The following is a 25,181-nucleotide window of genomic DNA, read 5'->3' as shown; positions in this document are numbered from 1 at the left end:
TGTGTGTGTGTGTGTGTGTGTGTGTGTGTGTGTGTGTGTGTGTGTGTGTGTGTGTGTGCTACACATTTATATCAAATTCTTCCTAAAACCCAAACATTCAACTAAAAAGGACGAGTCAAATGCTCTTGTAAAATCCGAGCAACCCAAGTTTAAAAAGTAGTTGGTGGACATCCAAAGGAAGGTCCACTGCAGCGAAGCAGGACAGTGGTTCTTTACCCATTAGTTAACTAATAATACACCTAAAAGCAGTCAAAAGACTGATGGGTATCAGCTCTGAGTGTCTTTTTTTTCTCTTCCAAAAACATAGAGGAGTTTCTGCAGCACACTGTATCCCTCCTCGCCCTGCTGCTGTACACAAAGGGCCACAAAGTAAAACAAAATGCTTTTTTTCTGTGGAACAAATACAAGTATAAATGTAAGGCATTGGTATGAGAGGCCACTGAGCAACCCCTAAACAGTCAAAAGTACAAAAATACAGCAAGCTCCTCCTCTCACAGCTGCACTGGCGACTGCCGAGACGTCTAAGATGACGGGAAGAGACTTTTAAAAGTCTGCAAGATACAAAACCCACTGCAGTTTCGTACAATGACTGGAAAGGGGGGCCTTTGTTTGTGATAAAACATTATAACCCCAACTAATTTCTGTCCAGGCTTTCATTTGCTCAGTCCATGATCTTTAAAACTCTGCAGACACACAAAACACAGTCTCTTCGTCTTCAGTTTCATTCATTCACAGTGTAACAAGAAGCGACAGACGAGCACGGACAGTCAGCTTGAGACATATCTCTGTGCTCCGGCTGAAACTGTCGCGAAGTCGTCGAAATCCAACGTTCCTCGAGATCTGTTGGCTTCGGGTCCACTAGCAGAGGTCAGAGACGTAGTCAAAGTCCCGGAAACTGTCCTGGTCTTTGCGGGAGAGCGCACGGGGCTCACGTGGAGGCGTGAGCGTCGGAGGTTCCGTGGTGAACTCCTCGTCAAAGTTACTGACGTCTTCTTTGCCGCCGATGGACGGGACGAAGGGAGGGGGCAACTTCTTCTGCAGCAGCGCCTCCCAGTCCATGCTCTGGAGGGAGAGACGGACAAGAATAAGAGCAAGAAGAGCAATTAACGCTGCAATTCAAAGGGCTTCGAAACAACCACCATAACAGTCTGGCTGTAAACACACGAGAAAAACCTCTTCCACCTCTCAGTGTTTGCTAACGAATCTCCATCTTGCGTTCTCACCCCCAACAAGTTGCCTAGGTACCTTTAAGTCTACTTACTCTGAAAAATGGCTGCTTCTTCACCTCCTCTGCATCCTTCTCACCAGATCCCAACCTTCTCTCTGGGTTCCTCCTTAACAGCTGCACACAGACACACGAGAATAGGAAATGACGAGTGGCTATAACAGTGAAGCATCAACTGTCTGACTGTGAGTAAGTGAGGATGTCGGACTGATTCAGTGTTTCACGTGTAAGTGCAGCATTTGTCACATACAGTTTGTGTGCATGAGCGAGCGAATGTGTGTGTGTGTGTGTGTGTGTGTGTGTGTTTTTGCTTTACCCTCCTCATGATGCCAATAGCCTCAGTGGAGAGGAAGCGTGGGTAGCGGACTTCATCATTCACAATGCTGTCAAACACCTCCTCTTCATCATCCCCTGGGAAAGGAGACTACAAAAAAATACACCGGTCACACAAAAGCACAGTTCACTGAATCCACTTTTGATATTCTGTCATTTAAAACAAAATCAGCATTTAACTACAGCGAACACGAGTAATTAATCGGCACCAGATCAAACTAACACGTGGCTATAATAACTCCATGACCAGTGACAGAGGGCTAGCTCTTACCTCTCCCACCAGCATTTCATAGATGAGGACCCCCAGGCCCCACCAGTCTACGGCTCTGGTGTAAGACGTGTCTGTCAGGACCTCGGGGGCTAAAAACTCCGGAGTCCCACAGAAGGTGCTGGTCCGGTCACCAAAACCCATTCCTGCAGAAAAAAAACGAAAAAAATGATCTCTGAAAGCTAAAAGAGAAACAAAATCACTTCTTAATTTACCTGAACTTCAGATGATGAAAACCTGCCGCTCTGTACTGTTTAATCACTCATATTCCGACATCTGTTTAAATTTCAGAATCGAGTGGAGGTATTACGCCAATTTCCAACTGCTTTACTGGAGACATTTTCCATGATTCACAGTTCAAAATGAGGGTTATTTATCTTACACAGAGGCTTTTTTTGCAGCCCATCAGCCTATCCTCTGCCTCAGCCTCAACTTTCTCGTGATTGGGGATGTGGAGATACCTGCTGTGGTGACCCCTTGTAACAAAGGCTTGGGCAACAGCAGCTTTTTCATATGCTGACCTTATTATTTGATATTGAGGCCATGTTTAATATGGGCACCCTTCATTGTAACCATACAAACAGATGTTGGATAATATGGAGAAGCTAATAGGTCACCTATGGTGTTTCTGAGCTCAAGGCAGGGTTCGGTTGACCTGCTTTTCAGGCTCCCTGACAGACTAAAAACATCACACTGTTTTCCGGTTGTAAGTAAATTTGTATCCCGAAGCAAAGACAAAAACAAATAAAAGACCGTCTGTCAGTAATACACAGATCCACCTTCTTTGCAGAGTCCAAAGTCAGCGATCTTCACATAACCATCTGTGTCTAGCAGCAGGTTGTCGAGCTTGAGATCTCTGAAAGGGAGAAAACATGCAGATGAGAATCAGTATCTTCGTACAGCATTTAGATACAAACTCTCTCTGTGAACTGACTGTAATCCCAGCAGACTGTACTAAACTGAGCCTGTACAATAATGCTCACAGCAAACGTCAGCCTGATGGTGCGACACTCAGTACCCCGGGGATGAATCCTACAGCTTCTGGATGCCCTGAATGATCCAGCATGTGGTACCTGATATTTTTTCAGCTTCGGGTTTTGTGTTATTCCTTGTTTGCGCCTTTATTTTGAAAGTGTTTCAGCCTTTGTGTGTCTCTGGGGTTTTTGGTTTCCTGCTGATTGTCAGTCACACCAAGTGTATAAACACTCTTTCCTTTGTCAGACTGTCTGTTTACCTTGCTCTGGTTTCTTTTGGATTATTTAACTTTTGGGATTTTCCTGCCCCATAATGAGGCAAAGTGTGTAAAGTTTCATAAAATAAACCTCCCACTGTTGAAGCTCCTATTTGCTGTATCTGGGTCCTCTAACTGAACTGCAAAACTTAGACTGACATTTCAACCTATGCTGGCAGAAATGTTTAGAAATTAAGAGCTCGATTTAACATCGATCTTTGACGTTTCTATTAGTCTGATGCTTCCTGAGGTGAAAGAAAGCTCAGTTTTACATCAGTTAAGAGGTTTGTGTGGGCTCGACTCACCTGTACACAATCTTATGGTCGTGGAGGAACTGAAGTCCGAGAACCACACAGGCTGCGTAAAACCTGAAGCCAAAAGCAGAGAAAATCAACCTCCAGTTAGACGCGATAAAATGGGAACTTCATATTAATAACAGACATACTGCTTTCAGACCACTAGCCACTGTAACCAAATCTGCTGTCTGAGGCCTGACAAACAGCTGCTCCCCAGCTGTTGAACTCCTCGGTATGGGGACAGCAGTAATAGTGCTGAGGGTTTTCTGGCATTATGTCCTTAAAAGACCCTGCACACCCACTGTAAACCTCATACAGATGGCTTCACTTATTTCAGCGGATCTTTTTAGACTGTGTGGGTGTGCTTATGCTGTGGCGTCTCCCTCATTTCTCTTCACTGATGAGAGTTTGGTGACCTCATGATAATCCCAGGATAAATTCAACTTGTGCAGAAATCTAACAAATAAACAAACATAACTTCAACAGATTTCTGGAGGATGGAAGGCCTTTAAAACATTCAGTCTAATACAGCGCATCTCTAAAAGGTTTTCACATCTGTCCTAATGCTCAGCAGCGCACATGTACAAATCATAAAATAGAATAGAATAATCCTTTAATTGTCCCACAAGGGAAAATTGGTTGTAACAGCAGCAAAAACAACGCACACATACAAACAGAACAGGACACAGAACAGAAACGCACACAAACATATTTACATTATGGACAAAAGTTACAAAAACAGAGTACTGTACAGTTATTAAGAGTAAAGTACAGATAAAAATGGCAAACCCAGGCTGTAGTGTGCAAACAGAGCAGGGTACTGGAAGATGTTTAAGTAATTAAGAATATTTAGAAAAGGTACAGATTGTGTATTGTACCTGTAAATCATGTTAGTATGTCTTGTGTAAGTATGGCTTATGTGCCAAGAGACGTGCCACATACACGGTACATAAGTTACTTTGAATTTAAAGATCGCAGACGGCTATTTCACACTAAATATGACCCTTTAATATTTGTACATGTATATGTTTTTCACCTCTCTTTCATTTTTTTCTCCTTTTCATAATTTCTTTTCATTACAACTGCCCTCTCTCCGCCCTTACTTCCTCCTCACCTGAAGTCTCATGTCCTGAGCTTAAATCAGGGCTCTAACACATGAAGACGTGCACAAAGATGCTTTTTGCTCTCAACTTTGTCACAGTTAGTTATTGTCAACAGATTACATATATGTGACCCTTCTATCTCTGGCTAAACAACAACAACAGTTGGCATAAGCTAACGTTATTCCGGCTAATGTTAGGCTCAAATGTCTAAAAAAATAAATAAATAAAATCACGCTTTCTCTTTGATAAACAGTTCGACTAAATTCTCATATTGTATCAGAGTTGGACAAAGTTAGATCCACTTCAAAGAAAATGTCACTAATACTGGCTAACAGTGGCAAAAGCAGCTGTTAATGTCAAAAAAGTTCAGGATATCCTCAACAACTCAGTTCAGTATCGCTTCACCGTCTCATCAACGTATCGATCGGACTCTTTCCACAAAATTTTACAGCCTCCTCCAGAGTAAATATAAGTCCACACATATTGAAAGCTGAGGTAAACAGTGGACTGACAGCCTACACTCACTACAGATGAACAGCGCCCTGATTTGTTTGCCCTGTGGGAAAAAGTGGGAAAAAACACTGGTGTATTTAACAGTATTGACTCCCACTCTGAGGTGAAGGTCGAGATATCGTGCTTGACGGATTCTCGTTAATGTAACTGATGTTTTAAGAAGGGATCTGTTTACAATCTCTGTGTTTTAATGTACATATGGGCGATTACTACATAAAATGAGTGTTTATAACTGATCCCTGAGGTTGACTAAATTCATCAGGACTAATCTCTGGGAAAGCCTAAAATTTGCATGGAAATACTTCAAGGATAATCCATTTATTACGTACACGGCCCGTGGCTCTGTGAAGACGTCTGTGTGGATGTGCATCATCAGGTCGCCTCCTGCTGTGTACTCCATAACAAAACACACGTGCTCTGGTGTCTGGAAGCACGCAAACAGGTTGATCAGGAAGGGATGGTGCGACATGTTGACGATCTCAAAGATGCGCTTCTCGCACATCAGACTAGGGGAGGAAGGAGAGAAGGAAAGAGTGGAAGAAGAGGCAAGAGGAGGAGAGAAAAAAAAAAGATTAGAGGGCCATTTAAACATAATTAGATAGTGTTTATTTTAGCCTATGAGAAAACCCACACTCAGCCCACAGATGAACTGTAATCACAGTGATTCAAGACACAAATTAAATCCTGTGAGTAAATCTACTACTGGAGCGCTTAATCTCTGGGCTAAAAACAACAACCACACATCACACAAGCACAGGGCTGAGGAATAAACATCAGCACACACCTATCCACCTCATCCCGAGCAACGATATCTCCTTTTTTCAGGGCTTTGATGGCATACATCGTGCCGGTCTTCTTGTACTCAGACAATAACACCTGTAGACACATAGACACACTCTGATTAACTCTAACACATATAAAGCATTGTTTTTTTTAAAAAAAAATCTTCTTTTATTAGAGCTTTTAAAACTTCTCAGTGGATCCACGTGTGATATGGTTTCTCTTTCCCCCTGCAGTCACCAATACTTAAAATGTGGCCTTCATGTGCACCTAACAGCATAAGGAAAACAAGCTTTCTTTTTTACAAACTGTCTTTTATTTTTGTTTGCCTGATTGTAGTTGTGACAGTCACATTGTGAGAATCCACAAACAGAGAAGCTGTTAATCTGGGACTTTTTTGCTGTTGTGACCTTCAGTATATTTGAGGGAATAATAAGAAAAAGACTCTTGTTCTTTGTGTTGTTATTAATTGGTTCGGTTGTTCCAGTTTTTTTTTTTTTTCTGGATTAGAAAGAAATCGTACCTTCCCAAAGTGTCCACGACCCAAAACAGCAATGAGCCTGAAGTCCTGGAGGGACAGCGGACCTTTCTTCTGCTTGCTGGAGAAACCAACAGGCACGGTGAGGAAGAACATTTAAACTAGACACCAAAAAGTAACAACTGCTGATATTACATGACACACATATAAGGACTGTGTACGTGTGGATAATACAAGCTGAATAATACATTAATACATACATGTAATAATGGGGAGCAGACATTTTAAGCTGCAACAGGAGGAAAAGCAGAGGATTTATCAAAAACATCAATGATTCTGTTTTATTCGGGTGTCTGAAGATTTTTGACAGCTAATAACGCAGCAGCTGCTCTCCTGAAAACGCCCAGCTGGGAGCGCTTGAGAGCGCTTGAAAGGCTTGCCTCCAGGTGAGTGTTTGGTTGCTATGATACAGAAAGTACACAGACGTAATCTGCTGCAGGTACCTGACTCTCTGTCTGACTGCTGCTTTTACTCACACACGCACAGGAAACCAAATATTCCTCATAGTATTATTTTAATGTTAATACGCACACTTGCACGTGTGCACACTTGGACAGCAGCACTTAAAACTTGTGACAGAGGTTTGCTGTAGCGTTTCTCCCACTTCCACTGTGCTTAGACAGCTGGGTAAAAAGTGACAGTGGTGCATGCAGCTGGTTACATTTGTAACTCTCTTAAAACCAGAAAAAAGATAGATGTGTAGCGATGAGCACAGAAAAAATGCTCAGCCTGTTGCCATGCTGATGTCGCTTTGAGGACATCAGGGAAAAAAACAGAACACATGTAGTGGGTTTCCTCCATCCATAAGCTTCAGGCCTTTATGCTTGGAGGGTTGTAGGGAGGCTGAGGCGAACACCAGCAGATGGTAGGTAAGAGTCAGGGTCATTCATTCACACTTGCATTCAAATATTGAGCAATTCATAATTAACCTGTACATAAAAAGGCCTGTATGGTCTAAAGGCTCAAGCCCAGAAACATTCTGGCTTGGACGTGAGATTTAACCAGAAAGTCAAAGATCAGCTGCTCATCCGGCTCGTGATCTTTCACAATTCACAAGTAATTGTGATGTAGAAAGTCAGTTAGAAAATTTAGGTGTCGTTGGTTGGGTGTTTTAGACAAAGTAATAAGAATTCAAATCCACTGAAAGACCAAAACAGCTCAAACGACCTCTGTACGTTTCCTAACCGGAGGAGGCCCTGTGATAAACGCAGGATACGCTGGAGAGATTGTCTCTTGGCTGGCCTGGGAGGCTGGGGGGAGAGAGGTCTGGGCTTCTCTGCCCTCACAACCGAGCCCCAGATAAACGGCATAAAACAGATGATGGCTGGTTTTATTTCCACCTGTGCTTTTCCTACTGCCACATTTCAAAATGTTTTTTTGTCTGATAAACTTCATCCTCATTATTATATATCATCATTTATCATTAAAATCCAAACAAATCCATTTTAGAAAACAAAGAAGTAAAAGTGTTTCGGTGAGTGTGCGTGCGTGTACCTGCTAACTGAATGGGTTCGGACAGGGGACTCAGGGGCGAGGTCTCGGGGGGAGAGGGGATCGATGACTAGATGTTGGTCCTATCGGAGGACATGCGAGGGAAGAGACAAAAAAGGAACAGACGTGCAGAGACAGAGATTATAAAACAACATGAAATGGAAGACAGGAGACGCAGTCTGGAGCTGATGGTGACTGACCCTGCGCTGGATTTTAAATCTTTAAACCCCGCAAATACCAGGTCGACCACAGTCCTTTACATCCAGGTGTGGCTGTGCTGCTAACAGGAAGGACACCGTAACAGAGCAGAGAGTGGGTCGATTTTACGTCTCTGTTCACATCAGAAGGAGAGCTGACGTAAAGCAGCAATATTTGCAGTATTTACTCATACCGTAAACTCTTCCTCTTTCAGTCATTTTCTTGTAAATCAGACTCATGTCACATGACCATTATTTAAATGTTAAATGCCTAAAATTATATTAACTTAATAACTAAATCTCCTGTCATTAAAATGATTTACAGGCTTATGTGACTTTATAATGATGGAGCCAAGTCTAACATAATTATTTTTTCTTTCACAATCAGTGTTCAAAAAAGGAGTGTTTGTGCTCCTGCAAGCTACCTGGGAGTTAGACAAGGTTAAGGCACTAGAACACATCCCAAGCCCTGAAAAGTACAGTGTGCTTACAATGTAAGATGGGGAAATATTTGATTTTATTTATTTGTAATTTTTTCTCTGATACTTGCCTCCTTTCATCGAAACTTACCCAGAATGTATACATTTTTAAAAATTACTTAAACTGCATTACTTAACACTACTTGTATTTGATGCTGTTACGCCTTTCTTTCCCTGCCAATTCGAACTTTTAGTTTCTTTTTTAGTTAGGAAAGCCCCGTCCCTCATCACACACCTCCCCTAACTCCCGGGTTTCCTCTCGCTCCATCGGTCTCACTGGAGTGTTAATGTCCATGTCTCTCTTGTAATCGCCTCTTATTGGAGAGTCGCTGTCCAGACTCAACTTTTCCACTGAGATCTCCCTGAAAGACCAACAAATACACACACACACAAATAGACCAACGTGTAACACAGACAAACAGACAGAACAACACAGAAGGGTAGTTAGACACGGGGCTGGGAAGGCATCGTTTGCTTTATTCTTTGTCTGGAAACAAAAGGAAAAAAGGTTCAAGGAAAGCTGCTACGTTTGATAGCAAAGTCTGACTGACGGTTATCAAACGTCACTCCCGATGAAAGACCGAAGCGTGTGCACCTGCGTGTACATATCTCAATGCGTCTCACCCAGAGTTGAGTGTGAGGCTTTGTGCGTTGGGACTGTAGGTTCCTGAGTTGTTGACGGTGGGGATGGCGTTTCGAAGCAGCCTCACCCACGTTCCGATATCCACGTTCATCTGACGAGCCCGGAGGAACGCCTTGCCTGAAAAATGCACAAACACACACATCTAGTCAGAGTCAGAAATTAATCAAACATAACATTCAGCCACTAAAACTATTTTGTTTCTGTTCAGGAATGCTGATATTTAGCATCTTAATAAAAAATGTTAAAATTAAAAATGGAAATTTCATAGATGAAAACAGAAATAATATTTCAGCATTAAAAACATAATGTTAATTTAAGAGTTTTCACATACTGGCAGATTAACAATTACAAGATCATAAAAAAATATTTTTTATAAGACACGTTTACGTTTATGTTTTTATAAGACAAAAAAACACCAGACCTTTACAGAGTTTAGCTCAAGTTTTTATATTCTGTTTGCTTTCCTATAGAAATGAAGGTAAAAAAAAATAATAGTCACCACTAGAGGGTGCTGTGGTCTAAATAAAAAAAGCAGGGAACTGATGGCATAAGCAGTTGTATGTTTTACTGCAGGTAGTGTCCATCTTCCTGTCATGATAAAACTTTTAAAGTTTTACTGTTTCTCCATATAAAACTGCCCTCAGGCTGCTGAGTAGAAAATGGAAGAGAAATAGAAAATGTGTAATGTTTCTTCGCTGCTCTGTCTGCTCCCCACCTTGTTGCTTAGAAAAGACTTTCTTCTGCCTCCGCAGGCGCGGGACTCTCTCAATAACCGGGTTAAAGAAGGTCACCTGGAAAACACACAAAACAAAACATGAAAAGAAACGACCAAAAAAACCCACCCATATTTTATTTTTACGCTCAGAAACAGCCTTTCAAGTGTGACGTATCAAAGCAACGCTTTCCAGCACAGGTGCATGTGGCAGCTCACGGGTGGGCGCGCACATCTGAGTGTGTGTTTGAGTACGAGTGATTCGCCATTCATTTCGCTGTTTCTTTTTTGCAGGTGTGTGGTATGTGTGTACCTCAGCCAGCAGCAGGCCCTGAGGCTCCAGCTCCAGCTGAACTCTGTGCTTCTGGTTGTCCAGGAACTCCTCCAGCTTCAGGTACTTAAGAGCGCACAGCGAGCGGTAGTCCTTCCAGTAAACTGCGATCTCCATCTCCCTCGACTGAAGCGCAGGCACCCAGCGGTATCAACAGAGAGAAAAGCTGCCTTAAATAAACTCTTTGGTGCCTGCGTGCAAGTTTGTGGGAAGGAGATTGTATACTGACCCTTTCAAGCTCCACAGTGAACGTCTGGTCCCAGGCCTGCTCTCCCACAGTCTTCCAAGCAGTCTGACCCACCACTGTGTTATCCAGCTTCAGCACCGCACTCACCTCAGCTAAACACACACGCAAACCAATGATTTCCTTCATTAATGAATCCAAAAATGCACAAAATAATAAAAAAAAATTAACGCCGACCAATAGGTTCCTTTGAGATATGGAAAAAAGGACTAAGACCTTATAAAAAGCTGTTTGCAAACTGCCTTTAACCTCCTAGGACCTGGCGTCCACATATGTGGACATCATATTTTGGGTTATTTAGACCAAAATACTCAATTTTGCTCTACATGGGCCTAATATCCACTTACGAGGACATTTTACTGCAACTGTTCTATCAAAATTTTAAACAAATATCCTCATATGTGGCTCTCATTTTTCTTAAAAACAAAAATAAGGTAAAAAAAAAAATCTGGTAATTCTTTGTTTTTACTTTCATCGGGTCCCAATATGCCCAAATATCAAAGAGAAATTAAAATGCATGTTGTGGAGGAGTTCAAGTCTTAGGAGGTTAAAGCATCTGTCACGACCTGACAAATAATATCTAACCTGATGAGCCTAAAGGGACCCACGACAAAGTTGAGGGGAAAAAAAGCCAATACAGCCAACAAAGAAGACATAAAAAGCTGAAATGAAAACCTTAAATGCACCACGTGCACACTCATACAGTCACTCACAGGAGAGCTCCTCTGTCTTGCTTGGCGTCTTCCCGCTGACGGAGCCACTGCGTCCGTAGAGCCCCTTGCTGCCCCTCATGAAGGACCGCGTGTCTCCGGGGCTGTAGCAGGGCAGCATGAGAGGTGTCCCTTTATTGCGCCCTGGGACCACCTCTAGTAACCCAACACAGCCCAGCAGCTGCACTTGTAATGTACCTGAAGACAGAGGAAAACAATGTAGGCACAACCTGAATGCATTCCTCGCTTCTGTACCTTCTTCTTCATATTGTAGGATTCTCCTGAGCCTGTATGACATACCAGTGAGAGGCGATGGCTTGCTGAGGGTAGTATACTGGTTTTGAAGGTAGGGGGCGCCGTGGCGGGAGCTGAAGGCAGGTGAGGAGGCCAAGACCAGCTCCTCTTTGATGATGCTGGCCTTTGGATGGTCCTCTGGCAGCTCTGCCAGGCGCTGGTCAAGAGAATCTCTCAGCAGGTCCAAACGCTGGGAAGCCTCGCTCAGACGAGACTGTGCCTGCAGAGCATCGAAACAGACGATATCTACCTTTTAAACTCTCAGACAGACATAAAAAAAACAAGAAGTCCTATGCTACTTCTCAGTGCACACATATCACAGTAGCACACCTTAATTTAATCACATTTTTTGTGACCTGCTGCTTTTAAGTGCATGCAGAAAGACAATGTTAGGCTTGAGCGAGTTTTTATGTTCATTTATAGAGTAAGTAAAGGCGTGCGAGTGAGGATTCAAACGGCAGAACTCTCACGGCATGTGGTGAGAAAACAAGTGGTTCATTGTCACTGTGGGGGTAAAATGCAGCACGTTACGCGGCAGCTGCTGTTGTGAGGCTCTCTCTCAAATATTTTTATGAACAGATTGCAGAGTTCAGCAGCTGAAACTGTTCTGCGAGGGATCTGACATCACGGGACACTCCTGCTCTGAGTTTCCTCGACGTATAACGAGAAACCATATCAGACCCAGACAACTCAAGATGCCATAATGTTGGTGAACAAACAAACAAAAAAAAAAAAAAACTGTTGATAAGAGATCAAATTTTTGTGAAGGATCTAAGGCAAAGCCAAAGATAGCTGAAGTCTCAGAAGTAAGAGATAGCGGAAAACAAAAGGAGCAGATCTGAAGAAGATCTACAGGTGTGTGTCAGCATGATGTCATCGGTACAGCTGCCGTCTCACACGTGTCTGTGTGCGCTTTGAAGTGTGTGAAAGCGAAACATCAGCAGGATCCGCTCTAACCTCAGACAGAGCTTTCTTGTCCTGAACTTTGCTGGCCCCCAGGAGCCTGAGGACGTTTTTGGCCCCCTCAGCAACAGCATGCTCCACCCTGTAGTGATGTCTCAGCTCTTCGATACGCAGCTCCATCCCGCACACGTCTTGGTTACCTGCGTGAAGGAAAGGGGCAAACAACATTACTGCACAGCCGACACGATGGCAATCTCCTACGCAGTCTCTGTGCTGCGCGCGTGGCAGCTACGTTAAGGCTTTCCTGTTTTGCCAATGGCGTGTTACAGGGAACTCCCCTGGGCATACTAAGTTAGGTTAATGCCTTAATGCCTGTCATGCATTACACAAGAGGCGAACAAAGAAAACATTAGCGAGGCCTAGAGGGAGGTAAGCAGCCTCTGACTGTTCCTCAGCAAGCAGTGCTTAGCATAATTCCAGCCTCTCCTTCCAAATAGCCCCATATCCCTGCTCTAAAAGCAAACAGAGCAACCAAACAAAATAAGTCTCTCACCTATTTACATTTTTAAAACAGCTAGCAAGACTAAAGCAAAAACACTGCTCTAAATTTGTAGCTTCATCTCTGCTTTTCTCAGAAATATAGTACCTCATAAATGTACATTAGTGGGAAACAGAAAGTCTTATAATGAGATGCAGTGCTTTTAACTCAAAATCTAAAAACATGCTCAAGCTCCCTCACTTAAAAGACCAGATATGAGAATCAGCATAAGAGCAGCACCCTACAGCACAAATTAGAGCAAAGTGCTTAGCTTAATGGCACCAATACAGCCTTCAAATGATGGGCAACAAACTGAGAGCACTCAGATATGGGAAGAGCCGGAAGGAGGTGTGCGAGCGTGATAAGGAAAAGGACAATTGGACAAATGGCATTCAAAGATGATGCATTTGACTTTCAAACACCAGATTGGTTTAGAAGAAGGACAGAAGACCAGGATGGATGGTTTTTACAATTCTGAGCTGCTCAAATAACTGCAGGAGACAGAAGAGAAAGCAAGGACAGGAGGGAGGTAGGGGTGGAGAACGAAGTGGGTGCTTTTATCTCCTAATAAGGTGTTCTGCCTGGAGCCCAGACCTCTGCTAGATGACCCCTCCACCGGGTGTGGTGCCTGGAGACTGTCTGTGTACACCATACACACAGCCCTGTGATATGGTGTGTGTGTGTGTGTGTGTGTGTGTGTGTGTGTGTGTGTGTGTGTGTGTGTGTGTGTGTGTGTGTGTGTGTGGTTTAAAGAAGAGAGACAGAATCAGAGCCAGAGAATATACAGCCGTGGTTGCTGTTAGAGACAATCAAATAGAGAAGAAATACAAAGGGAGGGGTGTGTGGTGGTTGATCAATTTAGTCTGATAAACACGAACATTAGCTCAAGCTGAAATTGTAGTTTAAGAAAAAGCCAAATCTGGCTGTGCAGCATCATTTTAAACTCTGCTGGAGAACCATTAGCTGCTGCTAGTATAACACACCCCTTTGTGCTCAGTATCAGAGCATGAAAATCCAATTAGAGATGCACAGACTGTTGGATTCTGGGTCAATACCAACACAGATGTTTACAATAACACTTTACGATCACAGCCAATGGAGACAGTGTACTGTTTTTTCACATTTTGCCTGCTTTGTTGTTAATTATTCCTCCTTTTATTCCAGTGAAGACAAGAAACTAACATTTTAGAAAGATTTAACTGGTGTAAAACTGATATGACAACAGATTTCAGCCACTGATATTTAAATGCTATTTTGTCAGCCAACACACATACACTCACCTACTGCTTCCCCAAACCATTACACCACCAGCAGCAGCCTTAACCAATGATTCAAGGCAAGATGGATCCATGCTTTCATGTTGCTTACATCAAATTCTGACCCTACCAAGTAAATGTACAGCAAAAATTGAATCATGAGACCAAGCAATGATTTCTCATGTGCTACTGTCCAGTTTTAGTGAGTAGCCTGAACTGTAGCCTCAGTTTCCTGTTCTTAGCTGACGGGAGTGGCACCCAGTGTAGTCTTCTGCTGCTGTAGCCCATCTGGGTTCAAGGTTAGCATTCAGAAATGCTCTTCTGCATACCTTGGTTGTTTCTGTTATTTTACTACTAGCTCAAAGCAATCTGAATATTCCTCTAAACAAGACATTTTCACCCAGAGAACTTATGCTTTTCAGAACATTCTCTGTAAACCCCAGCTTTCTTCTCCCAATCAGATGCTCAGTTTGAGCTTCAGCAGCTCATTTTGACCACAACTTGATGTCTAAATGCATTAATCTGCTGCCATGTTACTGGCTCATTAGATGAGCTAAACGGATGTACCTAATGAAGTGGACTATGAGTGTACGTATTTGTGAACGATGTTCGTATATGTTGATACTTTTATGCTGCCAAAGCTGTGGCTTGGCTGCATTGCTTTTCATCCTTTTAATTTTCACTTTTAAAACAATTTCAGAGGGCTAACATTTTAAATACGCTGCTGCTTACTGTGGTCATTAGCCTCTATATGACTATTTATATCATGTCGGAGCAGTGGAAAGAACTCCAGATCATTAAAAACCCTTTAGGTTTTCCACATGGAGGACACAGATGGATAAAGTATGCCCTTAAAAGGCCCTTAAATAATCCTTCCAAATGGACATCATCTTCATTCCCTTAGAAGACACCCTGTCTTTTAACAGCCATCGGCGCTCGTCTGACAGGAGCAGAAAGGAATAGATAGCCCCAAAGGGAATATACCGTCTTTAAATCTGTTTTTTACTTCCACCCCCTCCCATCGCTCTCCCTCTGCTCTCCTGGTACATTTTACCAGACTATTCACCTCCCGTGACCGGCATCAGTCGGCCTGTTTTCCCAGCAGAGGGGTCTTAATGGTCCACAGCACTTAGTGCCCTATAGCGGCATGTTCACCTGCCCTGGCATTGATCGCCCTGCCACAACACATAATATGAATGTCCAACAGTAAAGGGAGAAAGCACACAGTTAAAAAAAATAAATGTTTGTTTGACTGTATCTACAACTGCACTTCGGTATGTGTGTTTATATCCATGCAACTGCTGCACACCTGATGTGTTTCGTTAACATGAAAATAAAGAGACTTTTAATCTGCCCACCACATTTTTTGTAGGCTTTTTTGTGTGCATCTTTGTGTGAATCGAATTGATTGTGCTAATATACCAGGTGGGCTATTTCACAGGCTTTTCTGTCCCTTAGTTGGCCACCACACCGATATAAACAGACACACACACGCACGCACAGCTTTCAGCGCGTCAACTCCAACTATCCTCTTCATCTTCTTCTCCCAGGCAGAGAGATGAAAACAGAGTCGGCTCTTCATTGATCTGTTTATGCTCTCTCATGTCTGCTGTCTGGAGCTGCTGCTCAGGACAAAACGTATTACACGCAGAGAAGAAGAAAAAAGAGACTGCAAATGCCACAAAGGGATAGTGAGATTGAACACACCTGACTAAAAGCACCTTGTCACTGCCAGCTGACCACAAGATTTAATATGCGATCGTTTAGTTCACACATTATGTAAGTACGGGCCAACTTAACACTCTTTCTGGCTTTATATGCAATAGAGCAGGTTGGATTTAATTTCTGTATCCACACTGATTTACTGCCAACAGACCAATTTACTGTGATTTGGATCAGCAATGGGTGCACTGATGCTTTATGGTCCTGACTGTGTAATTGTAACCTCTGATGGCTCTCTACTTTATAGACATATAAAAAATGCACTAAAATGTACCTCGGGAAATGAAAAGACCATGGTCAAAAAGCACAGGTACTACAAAAGAAGAGCAATCAATGTGGTTAAATGTGTCTATATCCCTTTAAACTCACCCTGTGTGTCGTCATTATGCTCCGTGGCCTGAACAGCTTTTCGAATTTGCATGCGGATGATGTCGATCTTGGTCTTACTGTCCTGAAGCATCTGCTGCGCCGTCTGCAGCATCTTCTTATCCTGGGGAACCAAACAGTAAGCAAGCCACATCACAAGACAGAAAAAGTAGACAATTATAACTGTCATTAAGACTATGCACCAGTTAGTGAACATCACAACAAGGTTTTCCTGCATTTACTTGCCATCAGATTAAACATTATAAATCAATAAATCTAAAGCTAAAGATATAAAATCTTTAAAAAAAAGAAACTAGGATGTATATGAGACAAAATATAAAAAAATATTATAAGATCCTGATTATGAGATTATAAGATCTCACCATATATATAAAATACAAGGTTAAAGGAATGATGTTTGTCACTTTACAAAAACAAAAGCAAATAAATAACTAATTCTACTGACGAATCAACAGGGTGCCATATCCCTGCAGCAGTAAGACAAGTGGAGATGGAACAGAAAGGCTAAAAGACAACGAAACAAAGGCAATGTATATAGTAATAAAGGTAATCAGGTATTTATGAGTCAGCAGATGGCAAGGTTACTAACATGAAAGTGTGCACACAGTCTGCCACTTGGGAGGGGGGAATCTTTGTCTTGGACATTTTAACCCTTGCAGTCAGTGCTGTACACTTTCTCCTGTTCAGCTGTGCTTGACAGTGTGTGCATGTGTGTGTGTGTGTGTGTGCATGTGTGTGTGTAGGCTGTTCCGTACCTTGGTGGATCCATTGGAGTAAACAGGGATCATATTTTCAACTCCCTGTTTGACTTTGAGCTCAATGTTGAGCTGTCTCTCCAGGGCTGCGATGCGTTCCTTGTGGGCTGACGTACGACTCTCAGCCCCCGGAGACTGAGGACACTCATCTGTGGCAACAAGTAAAGGTTGGAAAGTATAAAATAAGGAACAAGATGAGGGTTCACATGGTGTGCTCTAAAGTGAAAATACCCTTTAGGGAATTACAAGAGTACTCCAATAACATTGCACTGTATTTCTGTGTGGAGAGTACAGGAAACTGATCCAGTGACTTAAGATCAGAGATCAACCACAGCCATAAGGGAAGAAACAAGCTGTAGCAAACAATGTCAAGCAAGATGATATAATATAAATAATAACATAAAAATTTCTATGCAGGCGCTGTGGAGAGCATCCTCACACAGAACATCACATCCTGGTATGGAAACAGCTGTGTCGAGGATAAAAAAGCTATTCAGAGAGTGATCCGCGTGGCAGAACGCTGCTGCAGGACTGCTCTCCCTTCCCTACAGGACATTTACGTCAGGAGATGCTGGACTAGAGCAACTGAGATTTTGAAGGACCCGTCCCATCCCAGCAACGAACTGTTCCAGCTTCTGAAATCAGGCAGAAGGTTCTGCACCATCCGAACAAGAACAGAGAGGCTCAAGGGGAGTTTTTATCAGGCCATTCGTGTGTTGAATACTCATTCACTGTATATATAAAGTTCTGTCTGTCTCTTTTTTTCTTTGCACAGTCGAGGAGCGTATCAGGTCACATTTCACTGCGTGTTATACCTGTATAACCAAACACGTGACAAATAAAGAATCTTGAATCTTGAATAAGCAAAAGCAAATTTTCTAATAAGTTGTAAAGTAGGAGGAAAAGAAATACTACATGACTGCAGATGCTGAGGACTGAGCTCATACTAAAAATGGCTTCCCTTGTTCATGTTATACAAAGTTAGATCATTATGTTTTGAGTCTGTGCTCCACCACATTTTACATCAAGCAATCAGGATGTGATTGAAGTGTACGCTGAGCTTTAATTTAGGGGTTTAAGACACATTTAGCATGAACTGTTTAGGAATTACAGCACTTTAAATACACAGACTTCTATTCCAAGAGGCTCAAAGGAAATTGGACAAACTAACATTTTAAATATAAGGATTTAAAAAAATCCTTTGCAGTTTATGACTGTCTATAATCCACATCATGAAATGCTGTGTTTGCTCTCTTGAGATGCACACACAGCATTTATTGCAGCCACCCTCAGTTGCTGCTTGTCTGTGGGTCTGTCTGCAGTCAGTTTTGTATTTCAAATCAAATCACTTGATTTGATTAATAACTGAAAAGCAAGCGCTGTTTGGCTGAGATTGCTTGATCAGTTTTGTAGCATGTACCAAGTCAAGTGCTCTTGACTTGGTTAGTTTGTTTGTGTTTTTTTAAAACCATGGAAATAATTCTGTCATCACCCACTTAAACTGTCTTCTGTGGTCTTCCAGGCCATTTTTGGTGTTCCTGAGCTGACCAGTACATTCTTTCTATGTAAGAATGAATGACACTGCAGATATGGTCACTTCCAAAGTTTTTGCTGTCTCTGATTGGTTTATTTTGTTTCTTCAGTCTAACGATTGCTTCCCTTACTTGCAAATACCTCTTTCTGGGCCTCATTCTGAGATTTCCAATGAACTTGTTAGTTAATTACTTTTGGTCCTCTGAAACGGTGTATAAAAATGGCTGTAATTCCTCAAAGATTTAACGCTTGAATTAAAGCTGAAAGTTTGCATTTAAACCACACCTTGATTGCATGATTAAAAATCTACTATTGTGGTCCTAGCTGCACAAGACTGACACAGCTTTTGGATATGAAAAGTAAAGTTAACGAGTATATGTTCTCAATTGCTGCTGTCAATTCTCATTAAATAAAACTTGTTGTCTGTTCTCTAAACGATGTTCCCTATCAGAGCCAAAAAGGCTGATAAAGCAGGCTGTGTGTTAGGGTGGACGAACGTTTTGATTAACAAGTCACTACAGTCCAAACATGTAGTATCTCTGCCACAAACACACTTGTACTTAGTATGCTGGTCATTACACCAGCTTATGCACTGAATTAATTACTGAAGATTAATGACTAAAGATAACGGAGCGACAGTTTCTAGCATACACACCTCGATTCTCTTCTCCTCCCTTCACCACAATATGAGCGTCCAGTTCCTGCAGCTGAGCATGCAGGTTCTCCAACTTGCGGTTTGAAGAGCGCAGCTGACTGTCCACCTGAAGACATAAAACCATTGCTGTTATGGAAACCATATTATCTACATAAAATCGTCAGTGTACACGCCCACCAGTGAATAACATGCCGGACAACGTGTGGACCACTAACAAGACATGCAAGAACACAATGACAAGCAAGAGAAGATGTCAATCTTTGAACCAATTCAAAGACATTAAATTAAGCTTTCCTTTATTTTCCCTATAATAAACATGCTGCGCAGTGCTCTAAACACTGTGATTCAGACTGTTTTTTTATACTCTTGGCTGTGTATGACATCAAAAAGAGGGGATATCCCTAATATGGTCATCTCAGGCAGAACACTCAAAACTTGTTTACAAAGGGCACTCAGTGAAGTGAAAGTGGACTTAATGGCTTGTTTCAGACAGAGAATGAAGTAAGGTGCTAATCCAAGGCCCAGGATGGGATAAATAAAGATTATTTTAATTTCTAAGTGAGCCAAAGCTGCTGTAAAGAGAATCGATCCACTTAAGCTCTCAGTAATTTTCTTGAAACAACATCTGAGCCTGAAAGTCATCAAAGAATTTATTATTTTGTTATGTTGACCTTCTGCATTAATCTTTGTTTTTTTAAGTAGTTAGTTCACACACAATGCCATTACACCCACAGGCTCTGCAGGAAACAAAAGAAAAGCCATAAATAGTTCTCCATTAATGCTGCTGGGTAATTTGCTGACAAGTGAAAACTATTAACCTGAAGGTGACATATTTCTGTGCTCGCTCAGTAATAAAACAGGTGTAATTGCATGAGAGTGAGCTACAGTTCTTTCCCTTTGAATAGTCATGACTTTTTTATGGCTTTACACAAACACAGCCTGAAACTTTAAGAATCTTCCATCTATAAAACTGCTCCAGTATAATGATAGCACAACGGTTTGATGCATACTCTGTGAGCAGCAGTGTCTAGGCAATCCTTTTTAATATTAAAGTAGCTGATGTACGTTTCAAAAAGGTGCCGTTGTGACAGATTTTGCATCAGAGGAAAAATGCAGGTTACAAAGTAAATGACAAAGTAGTCATTCACGCTCCTTGAAAAAAAATCTCCTGAAAACAAATCCACAAGTAGTAAAGGTACGCCATGTGAGTAGAGTGACCTGTCTGTGGTTTATTTGATCCCTGTACCCACATAGTAGACAGGTCTGGCCCGGATCTGGTGTCAAGCCAGCACTGATGGCTGACTTCTGGCATGGTAAGTGGTATGTCATCCAGATATGGGCCAGGCCTGGCGTAGGTGGCACTGTGTATGTATGGCATGCTACATCTTGCCCGATTGTGGTTGATTGGTTTATGTGGCCCAGGCTCATAGAAAACAGGTCTGGCCTGGATCTGGCATCAAGCTGGCACTTCTGACTGACTGGTATCATGGCAGGGAGTAACCATGATGTGGGCCAGGTCTGGCAATGAGGCACTATTTATTTTCCCATTTTAGTTCGAAGACCTAAAATGCCATGTTGCAATACTATACTGCTATGGTAGCCAACTTTCCAAATACAGGTTTCACAGGTTTGTGAGTGTACACTTTATCCAAAACCTAGTGAGGGTTTACTCATGTTTACCACCGGGTGGCTGTAGCTCAGGAGGTAGAGCAGGTCTCCTACTGATCTGAAAGTACTGAAAGTTTAGTGGTTCGATCCCTAGGTCTGCATGTCAGGAGGGTGAATGTGTATGAATGTAGTTAGGAAGCACTCAGTGTAGAGAAAGTGTGGGATTGGGTGAATGTAGCATGTTGTATAGAGCACTTTGAGTAACCTGGGAGAGTAGAAAACCGCTATATACGAATCAGTCCATTCACCGTCTGAGCGGAGTTTTCGTCATGTGACTTTTGCACTTTTATGTTCCGGCACATGTTGTTATTACATGGCTTGATTAAAGTGGACATTAGGCTGACATCTGGGGCCAGAGCTGAAACTGTTCTGGGCCAGCAGTGTGTCTGCAACTGGCCCGTGGCTGCACACAACTTACACCTGGCCCACATACCGCAAAGAATGGCGGCCCTTTGGTGGCCCCGATCAGGTTTTCCAGAGGTAATCCACACATGGGCCAGCACAGGACCACCAGTGTGTCTGCAACTGGCCTTGTGCTGGCCCATGTGTGGGTCACCTCTGGCAAACCTGATCTGGGCCACCAAATGGCCGTCATTCTTTGCGGTATGTGGGCCATGTGTAGCCACATTGTGTGGGCCACATCCGGGCCATACCAATTTTGCTATGTGGGTATAAGCTGGGATAGGCTGCAACTCACCCACCACCCTAAAGTGAATAAGTAGAAGCTGAATAAATGGATGGACGGAACTCATTGTCAAGTTCAAGACACCAATTTGAGCTTTGTGACATGGCGTATTATCCTGCAGGAAGCACCCAGTAAGAGATGCATACAATGTTGACATAAAATGATGGACATGGTCAGGATCAATATTCTGGCTTTGGCATTTATGTGCTCAGGAGGGTCAACAAAATATCCCCACACCATTACGTCACCACCTCTGCTTTCATGTTGTTTACGCCACATTTTGACCCCACCATCCAAATAATGCAGCTGAAATCAAGACTCATGAAACCCAGCAACATTTTTCCAATTATCTACTGTCCAGTTTTGCAACTTTATATATGTTCTTAGCTGACAGGAGTGGTCTTCTACTGCAATATGCCATGTGCATCAAGGTTTGACTTATTTTATGTTCCATGATGCTCTTCTGCATACCATGGTTGTAATGAGTGTTTATTTAAGTTCCTGTTGCCTTCCTGTCAGCTCAAAGGAGTGTAGTCATTCCCCTAAACAGGACATTTTCACCCAGAGAAATGCTATAGTGATATTTTCTCTTTTTTTCTGTGATTGTGTGGGAAAATCCCAGTAGACAGCATTTTCTGTACTTTTTCTTACTCAGACCAGCCACGTTAAAAAAATCACCATTTTTCCACTCCTTGCTCAGTTTGAACTTTAGCAAGTCATCGTGATCACGTCTACATGGCTACATGAATTAAGTTGCTGCCACGTGATATGCTGATTATATATTTGCATTAAAAAGCAGTTGAACAAGTATAACTGATAAAGTGGGCAGTGAGTCGTGCCGCAGGCAAAGTCTGACACTCTGGGAAGTGACCTGTTTTCTGCAGTTGTTTAGAAATTCCTGTTTACATGTGTCATGAGCATGAGCACACAGCAGGAGATAGTCCACTTCAAATGTGTTTTCACTGGAAATGTTCAGGCTGTTTAGGCGAGTGTGCTGTCTACAATGCAGTAACACCAGTGTTCAGTGCTTTGCATATGTAAAAACAGCATATGTGCCTGTGTGAAGGATTGAGGACACTTCACAGTGTGGAGATAGGTGCCCAGAAATCTCCACACTTTGGAAAGTCCCAGTCTACTGAAAACAAACAAACAGCATAGCAACTTAGCATGCTAACAAATCTGTTCAGCTCCGGTAAACTCATGTACTCCTGATTCACCGGCCTCATTTCCAAAACACTGTAATTGAACCAGTTTCCTGTTATTACTGTGGTAAAACTGAGTAACTAAATAGGGCTGCTCTGATAACCTTATTTTTTCCTACCTTGCCAAGCTATAGAGGTTTTGCCTGTCTTATTAACAAACAAAAAAATCACTGCAAAGTCTTTAATGTCATTTATTTCATCAGTTCCCATTAATAAGCATGATACCTGGAGCTTTTTGGATTTAAATAAAACCCTACCTGCTGTGCATTCCTCTTGTCAGTCGTCGCCCTGCGCAAGTTCTCGGCTCCCTCCTTGATCTTTAGCTCCTTGCGAATTTCCCTACGGATCCTTTCCCGCTGCTCATCCAGAAGCTGCTGAACACTGGAGTCCGAGAAGTCCGAGTTTTGGTCCAGACCAAGCTGCTCCAGAACCGACAGCCCGCCTGGGTCACTCTGGACAAGAGGAGAGACGGAGCGGGAAAAAACGAGGAGATGATTAGACGAAATCAACAATCAAATCACTCTGCCTTAGCCTGGTTAGATGGGGTGTTGAGAGTGAGAAAGACAGAAGAGGAAGAGATGGTGAGCAAGATAAGGCAGTAATGGGGGGAAAGAGAGCAAGACATGATAGTGATTGGCGTGAGGGATTGGTGGGGGTAGAGAGGAAAAGGGCAAACAAGAAAGCTACAAAAGGAAGCAGGAGGATGGGAAAAAGATGCAGGAGGAGCGTCGAGGAATGGCAAAAGTCTTCTTCAGTTGCTGTTTACAATACTTTCAAACAAACTCTGCAACGTTTAACCTGTTTACAAGCAGCGCTTTGAAACTACTGATGTTCAGGAATACCATTAGAGATGCTATTTTCAGGAAATTTGTCTGCCAAATGAAACTCAGACTACACACAAGGATCAAAGTGAATTACAGATCTGTCCCATGACCCAGACTGGCCATTGTATTCATTCAGAGCTTTCTCACGAGCCAGTCCCTCTCTTCTGTGCGAGAAATCCAACGATTGTCTGAAAGTACATGAAAAACAACAGCACAACAACATATAGGTACTACAACGTGAAGGGACTCCACTCACACCACAACTTTTTCTTCTGTACTAGGAGGCTATTTACATATTGTCTGGTCTCGAGCAGAGCTACAGCTTACTATAAAATAAGTCATCAGGAACCCGGCAGCAGAGAAAGACTCCGGGTTACTCGAAATCACAGTCACTCAGCCACTATTACAGGAACTCACAAATCAAACAAACAAGCCAACACTTCACCTCAGAGCTGTCCTCATCCTCCTCGTCACCATGCCAACACATAATTCCCTCGGATTTTGACGTCCCAAATAATCTACAGAGGAGCAAAAACCTTGCGGTACGCTTCTGAGCTCCGCCAAACTGTTAATGCCACACAGAGTGCGACAAGGGCTAAGGGGAGAAAAACGATAAAAAGAGATAAAGAGAAGGAGAGTTAAGTGAGGGAGGAGGGGGAACGCCTCCAAAAGAGGATATCCGTCCCAACACCAAGCTGCTCAGGCCTTTCCTGTTTCCTCTGCGATTTTGCTGCTGTCAGTGGCGAGTGAGACACAGAAGAGGGTCGCGGCTCAGCACATAAAGAATGCATTCTCCCTGTTAAAGCTTTAGTCAATTATTATTGTATCTGTGACACAAAGCCATTAAGTTCACTGCTTAATCTGATCTGGCTAGAAGTGAATTTGTGACAGCTATGTTTTTTTTAAACACTCTTAATTTGATGGTTGATATGATCTTAAGGGCGGAAACAGGGGGAAGGATGCGTTTTCTAAGTATGGGATCAGAGCCAGAGAGTAAGGTTTGGACGCATTACTGCTGCCTGCTTGACCTCCCATTTCCTTTGGGCTCGACATCTACAAACCCCAGTGGTGATTCCCCATCGCTTATAGAAAGCCTTCTTAAAATATGATAACATCGCTATAGAAGCTACAGTGGGTGGACTCCAACATTATTAGAACTATGGCTGACTCATAATCAGCCTTATTTAGAAGAAATTGATGCATTTTCCTGTAGGTCTGACCACATGACAAGCAAAATGTCTATTATGCTGAAACTCTAATAAATAGAACCAGTTAGTAAATGATTTTATGACCGCATTAGGAAGGAGAAAGGGATTTTCCTTTGGTTATTGGCAAAAACTTCCAAAGGGCAGGAAAAACCTTGATGATCCTTTAAACTATAAGACAAAGAGTGAGTAGTCTGTGTCATGTTGTACAATATCAGTTTTGAGATACAGGATTATCTGACAAATAGCTGTGATTTGTAGCCCAGTGGTCTCAGAAGAAACAAAAACATGCCGAGTTTTGATCGTCCCCCCGTGCTGTTGTTGAGTTTTGAGGCTTGGCCACAGTGCTGTGAGTCCTGTTATTCTATGACTCGTTTCCTGCTGCATGATGATTGGCTGATAGCTTACCCACTACAACCACATTTAAGAGAATGTAATTATGAAAATTACAACCTTGAAA

General features: G+C 42.5%; 1 protein-coding gene across 3 annotated transcripts in view; it reads right to left on the bottom strand.

The window, feature by feature from the left end:
• Positions 1-25,181, bottom strand: part of pkn1a (protein kinase N1a) — a 63,822-nt gene continuing 38,641 nt past the window's right edge. For 2 of the 3 annotated variants that reach the window (XM_085410237.1, XM_085410236.1), the window contains exons 2-23: positions 22,950-23,144; positions 19,138-19,243; positions 16,950-17,098; positions 16,177-16,297; positions 12,346-12,491; positions 11,395-11,608; positions 11,098-11,292; positions 10,370-10,479; positions 10,123-10,266; positions 9,813-9,888; positions 9,079-9,214; positions 8,690-8,816; positions 7,782-7,861; positions 6,273-6,348; positions 5,754-5,845; positions 5,299-5,475; positions 3,363-3,425; positions 2,606-2,682; positions 1,830-1,972; positions 1,542-1,649; positions 1,262-1,342; positions 1-1,062 (exon numbers count right to left, since the gene is read on the bottom strand). In XM_085410237.1, the coding sequence (XP_085266363.1) occupies positions 859-1,062; positions 1,262-1,342; positions 1,542-1,649; positions 1,830-1,972; positions 2,606-2,682; positions 3,363-3,425; positions 5,299-5,475; positions 5,754-5,845; positions 6,273-6,348; positions 7,782-7,861; positions 8,690-8,816; positions 9,079-9,214; positions 9,813-9,888; positions 10,123-10,266; positions 10,370-10,479; positions 11,098-11,292; positions 11,395-11,608; positions 12,346-12,491; positions 16,177-16,297; positions 16,950-17,098; positions 19,138-19,243; positions 22,950-23,144 (2,820 nt within the window). In that variant the 3' untranslated portion in view covers positions 1-858. Of the gene's footprint in view, positions 1,063-1,261; positions 1,343-1,541; positions 1,650-1,829; positions 1,973-2,605; positions 2,683-3,362; positions 3,426-5,298; positions 5,476-5,753; positions 5,846-6,272; positions 6,349-7,781; positions 7,862-8,689; positions 8,817-9,078; positions 9,215-9,812; positions 9,889-10,122; positions 10,267-10,369; positions 10,480-11,097; positions 11,293-11,394; positions 11,609-12,345; positions 12,492-16,176; positions 16,298-16,949; positions 17,099-19,137; positions 19,244-22,949; positions 23,145-23,961; positions 24,118-25,181 lie in introns of those variants that run through there. The other variant, XM_085410235.1, reaches the window with a different exon arrangement.

The sequence above is a fragment of the Rhamphochromis longiceps genome, linkage group LG6, assembly GCF_057381845.1.
Source record: "Rhamphochromis longiceps isolate RC_006_pf linkage group LG6, R_longiceps_female_GT1.1, whole genome shotgun sequence".
Taxonomy (NCBI): Eukaryota; Metazoa; Chordata; class Actinopteri; order Cichliformes; family Cichlidae; genus Rhamphochromis; species Rhamphochromis longiceps.
This window is presented reverse-complemented; position numbering and strand designations above follow the sequence as displayed.